General features: G+C 43.6%; 1 protein-coding gene across 1 annotated transcript in view; it reads right to left on the bottom strand.

The window, feature by feature from the left end:
- Nucleotides 1-323: 323 nt before the first annotated feature.
- plb1 (phospholipase B1) overlaps nucleotides 324-6,000 on the bottom strand; it is a gene marked incomplete at its 5' end in the record, with an annotated part of 55,622 nt that continues 49,945 nt past the window's right edge. Inside the window, 9 exons of the mRNA XM_084311215.1 lie at nucleotides 324-719; nucleotides 923-997; nucleotides 1,420-1,515; nucleotides 1,617-1,721; nucleotides 1,873-1,954; nucleotides 2,247-2,341; nucleotides 3,820-3,885; nucleotides 4,889-4,969; nucleotides 5,246-5,297. Coding sequence (XP_084167341.1) covers nucleotides 456-719; nucleotides 923-997; nucleotides 1,420-1,515; nucleotides 1,617-1,721; nucleotides 1,873-1,954; nucleotides 2,247-2,341; nucleotides 3,820-3,885; nucleotides 4,889-4,969; nucleotides 5,246-5,297 — 916 coding nt within the window. The 3' untranslated portion in view covers nucleotides 324-455. The remainder of the gene's footprint in view (nucleotides 720-922; nucleotides 998-1,419; nucleotides 1,516-1,616; nucleotides 1,722-1,872; nucleotides 1,955-2,246; nucleotides 2,342-3,819; nucleotides 3,886-4,888; nucleotides 4,970-5,245; nucleotides 5,298-6,000) is intronic.

Here is a 6,000-nt window from a genome sequence, read left to right as displayed (position 1 = left end):
TCTCAAAGAGCACCTACGGGTGGCTGTAATTAGAAACTGGCCACGGTAAATGTCCAAAGACAGTTTCTTCCCCTTCTAATGTATATATTTTTGTTATGATCTCTTTCTCTTAAACAGTACAGTATATTTGTATATCTTGTATGTCATAAATGTCAGGATGAAACAGTACCGTATATCTGTATGTCATGTATGTCATAAATGTCTTGATGAATTGAAAATGGGGGACCCTGATGTAAACAAGATGAAAGTATTTTTCTGGTCTGCATCCTCTTAACAATTGTTTGTATTGAGCCGTACTGTATTGTACCCATTCTGCAATCTGTTAATAAAGTTTTCAAGCAATCAATCAGTCAAGTAAGACTGGATGAAAAGCTTTTGCTTCATGGATTTTACCCCGTAATTCAGTAAAGAAAACTTCAGATGAGATGACTATTTGTATATCAGTATGTACAGTTCTAGAATCCAGTGCCCTTCATCTCCACCACATTCTGCTTATACCTCTTCCTCTTCTCCCTGCAGGAGAGGAGGAACCAGGTGACACCCCAGCCAATCAGAAGACCCGTAACAGCCAGCACAGCAGCAGCCCATACTGGTACATTATCTGAACAGGTTGGGGTGAGAGGGGAGGTTGTGATGGGGGGCGTGGCTGCTGTGGTGGTGGTGGTGGTGGTGGGCAGAATGGGGAAGCTGTTCACTCTTGTGAAGATGTATGGATGCTCCTGAAAAATGAAAGAAATAAGTAAGTTATGTGGAATTATACAATTTCAGTGTTCTTTGGGGCAGTAATGGTTCAAGGGCAACATAGATAATAGCCCTTTTCTGCAGCCTGTACTGTAAATTACATGGAAAAACATAACTACACAACGCTAGTCACTATGAGCAAATATTTGTGTTTGTGGTTTTTTCTTTTTCTTTTTTTTACCTCAGTGGGGCACTTGATTCTGTCTCTCAAATTTGTGAAGTTGTTGTAGTTCTGCTTCTCATCCACTGGTTCCAGCTATAAAAAAAGTAAATACAAATAAATACAAGCAAACAAAATAATGTCTTTGCTCAACTTCCCCTTGAATTACAATGAGGTAGGCTACAACCAAATGATTTGCTCAGAAAAAACAGTCATAGCCCCTAACCGTTCCCCTTTGCCAGACTCAACGGCTGTCCTCCACTCAAGATATGCCTAGTCACCTAATAGTCATAATAAAGCTAATAAATCAATTGAGTTCATCGACACATCTTGCTTCCTGACATGCAATTTATACAGAAGGACCTCTTATTAAATGGGATGTGGTTATTATTTTTGAAATCATTCAGAAAAATCTAAGACTATGAAAGAAACTCGTCGACTAACGGACTGAGACGGGACTAAGTGGGACCGGCCATAACCAGTAACACTGTAACCAGTAACCCTGTAACCAGACTCACCATGTTATTCCACAGGTGTACAGCCATGTCAGCGTGGCCCCGTTCACTGAAGTGGAAACAGTCAACAGAGAAGTACGTGACGTCAGGTTTCCCTTCCTGAAGGAGAGAGAAAGAATACTGCATCAGCCAAATATAGTGCTCTGAGGGCGACTAGCTCATCACTGTGCGTGCGTGCGTGTGTGCACTAGATGACTTACAGAGTTCAAGGGGACAATGGTATTATGGAAGAAGGGCTGCAGCACCACAGTGAAGTCCTCTCTGCCGTCGTAGCGGTTCCCATACACTAGTTTTTCTGTCTCAGTCTGAGAGAGAAACATCCCAAATGGAACTATACTGTATTATGCTGTTATTGAGGCTACCATGCTGACTTGTTATTATTATTGTATTGCTACATCGCCTAATAATGTTTTAGTGGAAGGAACATTTTTGGTCTCGTCTATCCAATTTACTCACCTGAAGTTCGCGATTGATCCTCTTGATCTCAGCCAGCTCGGGTGAGTCCTCCCCTGGCTGCAGGAAGCATGGGCAGATAAGCCTGAGGAATGAGGGTGAAACAGTTCCATTGTCACTCTACTGTGTGATGGATTACACAGTTCATACAGTAGTTATGAGTGTTTGTGTGCAACCCGGGACATATATCTTTGATTGACTGTGTATGTAGGCAGTCTGTTGGTGATTGTAGCATTTTAATTGTTGGTTTATTTGCTGTGGTGAAGAAAGTCAATATTTGGATCCACTTTATCACCCCTCAGGAGAGATCTGCCTTGCGTTCAGTGGCATTGATTCATGTGCAGATCGATGTGCAGTGAATGGACTGATGAGCGTACTTCTGTAAGACACTGCACCCCAGACTGTCTTTGTTGATCCTGCGAAGGCCTTCAATTTCTAGGATCTCCACGATGTTCACCATTACCCTGGGGACCTGAGGTAAGGATGCAACAACACACTCAAGATGTTCACCATTACCCTGGGGACCTGAGGTAAGGATGCAACAACACACTCAAGATGTTCACCATTACCCTGGGGACCTGAGGTAAGGACGCAACAACACACTCAAGGTAATACCATAAAGTAAAAGTCTTATTGACAAATAGTCCATCATAGTGGGGTAAATAAAAGTGACATTTGATAAAATTTGCTTGTATGCAACAGTTTCTTAGGTTAGAGGAACACGCCAACATTATGGCAAATGCGCTTACCATCTTCTCCAGTCAGACAAGAAGATAGATACCAATCTTCTCTCTGTGCGTTCAGTAGAAAGCTATCTGGCTGCAAGCTAGCATAGCTTAGCACAAATGAATGAAAGCGGATACGGACCACTAACCTAGCTTAAAACTCCGGGAGAGGTGTTTTTGGCCAACAGCTAGACTAGCTGGTCCGTATCCGCTTCCATTGGGATCATCACTATGTTCCCTGGGTCCTATGTTCCCCGGGTCCTATGTTCCCTGATTGATTGATTAATTGATTGACATTTTTATAATGTGTGTTTTTTTTTTTTTTTTATTATCTTTTATTCTTTTCCCCCCCTCCTTTTTCCTCCGATTTTCTCCCATCCCAATGTTAGTCGTTATGCCAATTCCCAATCCCCTTCCTGGTCGCTGCGCACTTACCCCCCACAGTCGGTCTGGGAGAGTGGAGGCTATCACGTGCTTCCTCCGACACACGTCTAGCCAATCAACCACTTCTTTTCACCTGGCAGCGCGGACTCTCACTGAGAGCGTGTAACATGTGGAAGGATCACACTACCGCCCTTAGATCCTATCCGCGCTTAGCAGGCGCCCCAACCGAACTGTAGGAGTCGCTGTTTACAACGACCCGGACCCACCCCGCCAGCTTCTCCCACCCTCTAATACTGCCAATTGTATTAGTGTGAACGGCCAGCCAAGCTGGTGACAATTCGAACAGGCGAATCCAGCGTCTCCGGGGTTGGTGACGAACGCAATCTCCCGCTACGCCACCTGACCGCCGAAAATTGTATACATTTTTATTATTTTATTAATTATAAAAATTAATTAATTAAAAACCAGTTGTTTCGAACTGGTTAAGCTTAGGTCCTCTTTCGAAGTTGGTTAAGGTTAGAGTTTGGAATCAGGGCTGGTGGTCTAAAACTTTCAATCAATCAATCAATCAATCGGGGAACATAGGACCCGGGGAACATAGGACCTGGGGAACATAGACATGCTCCCCTTCCATTAATCTGTGCTAAGCTAGGCTAGCTTGCAGCCGGATAGCTTTCCACTGAACGCACAGAGAGAAAATTAGTATCTATCTTCTCGTCTGACTCTGGAAAAGACAGTAAGCACATTTCCCATAATATTGGCGTGTTCCTTTACGTTAGTATATTATATATACTAACAAAAATATTTTGTTATCGATAAGAGAAGACAGACATCAGTGTACCTCATTGTAGAGCAAGTCCAGGCTCTCCCTCATATAGCCAGAGTAGTTCTTAGGCGACAAGGAGGCCTGTGTGGTTGAGATGAGAATAATAGTAGAAGTACATACATATTGTATGAGGCCATTATTATTTCATAGTGAACATACAGGCACAAGCCATGGCAATTCATACCTTTTTCAATGTCGTCGCTCTGTACATATCAATACATTGCTGGGAAATATGGGAAATAAAGCAAAGCGGACCACGTGGTAGCTATACAAAACAAATATCGACTGAAGGAAGCAATATTCCGTCATGCAACATGTATGAGAGTGCCTGCAACAGTAGTGGTGACTAGCTAACACTAAGCTGTCACTACCATGCAGTCTCGGAGCTCATCTCGAATTTATGTTTACGCTTTGATATTCTGCTTCAAAGTAAAAAAGAGAAGCATTAAAAGAGAGCCTGCCCTAATGGTGGGCACGGAGGAGAGTAATGGAGGGAGAAACAAGGAGAGAGGGAGAAGAGGTGAAGTGGGACATGAAAAGGTAAAAAAAAATTAGGGGGAAGGAGCGAGAGAGACAGAGAAATAGGGAGGATGGAGGAAGATAAGAGAGAGATAGAGACAGCGTGAAGAGAGTCTGGGTTGACTTCTCCCTTGTGGATGCCTCTCAGAGAACAAGGCCTGTCGCTGTGCTTGTTTCTCGGAGAGAGATGGAGGGAGGGAGGGCTGTGTGGAGGGGAGGGTGGGGGATGGCAGAATGTGCTTATTCAAAGGAAACCTTGTCTGCCCTCGTCTCCCTCCGACACAATAAAACAATCAGAGGAGGGCTGGTCACAACGGCTGATTATTCTGCTGCGATGCTCATTCCACTCCGAGCGCGATATCATGAGACGGGCTCTTCTACGCAGAGATGTCGAGATCAAGGAAGCTGTGACCACTTTGTTGTGACAGGAGGTTGTCTCCGCGTGGAGGGAACTGTTTTATAACGACGTTTTTTCCCCCGGCTGGCGGGAGGTTACGCAACTCCCTTGAATTCTGGTTAGGTCTGACTCTGGCGTCTTTAGACTGCGGCTGAGGGGGAAACTCACTCTATCATTGCAGTACTGACACAGGTCATTGCCTCCAATGAAGAGGGTCACCAGCTTCCAATCCTTCTCAAAGTCCACAGCCTACGAGCACCCATGAGCGAGAGAGAGAGAGAGAGAGAGAGAGAGAGAGAGAGAGAGAGAGAGAGAGAGAGAGAGAGAGAGAGAGAGAGATTCAGAAGAGTAAGAAATTAAAGCGATAAGGAAGTGAGAGCAAATATTATACAATACTGCTATCCACATTTTTGTATTCTGCACACAGGTTTATAATGCAATTTCCACGAGCACAGAATTTCCAGCATAGTGTGAAATGGAGTCACTAGGTGTTACAACTAGGAGGTCTAGTCGAAATGAACTCACAGAGTTGTTCTTCATGACACCAATAAGACGTCTGACCTGTGCCGGGATCGCTCTGAAATAGAAGAATAAAGTTTCAAGAGTAAATAAAGTCCTTAAAGTAACACGCCAGCATTATGGGAAATGCGCTTAACATCTTCTCCAGTGATGAACACCAATTTTCTCTCTGTTGTGTTCAGTAGAATGCTATCTAGCTGCAAGCTAGCCTAGCTTAGCACAAATTAATGGAAGCAGATACGGACCACTAGCCGCTTCCATTAATTTCTGCTCATTAGCTTGCAGTCGGATAGCTTTCTACTGAACGCACAAAGAGGAAATTGGTATCTATCTTCTCATCTGACTCTGGAGAAGATACATTATGTTGGTGTTTTCCTTTGATATTAGCTGTTGACACACAGTGTCACAAGGGGAAAGGTAAGATAAACCACACGGCTGACATCATAAAATTAGAATCAATAGAACATTCCCATTCAACTCTACGTTCTTCAAGGATCACTTGGCTTGTACCCTTTAAAATGGCTGCCATAGAACGTTTGATAATTGTCGCAACATCGGTGTTGGTTTGTTTGGCGGCACTAAGTAAAGTGATGTATCACCATGGTAAAGACAATCATTTAACTGAACATTCCTGAGGAAGTTGTGAACATTTATGACTTTTTTTTGAGTGTCTTGCACTGTGTCCACACATCAAATAATACTTGTGTCCATGACAACACACACACTCCTATGCAGAGAGTTGGAGTACGTCTCAGTACAGC

The sequence above is a fragment of the Notolepis coatsorum genome, assembly GCF_963971535.1.
Source record: "Notolepis coatsorum genome assembly, chromosome: 3".
In the NCBI taxonomy this organism is placed as follows: domain Eukaryota; kingdom Metazoa; phylum Chordata; class Actinopteri; order Aulopiformes; family Paralepididae; genus Notolepis; species Notolepis coatsorum.
Note: the sequence above shows the minus strand (reverse complement) of the source record. Positions and strands in the feature narration are given on the sequence as shown.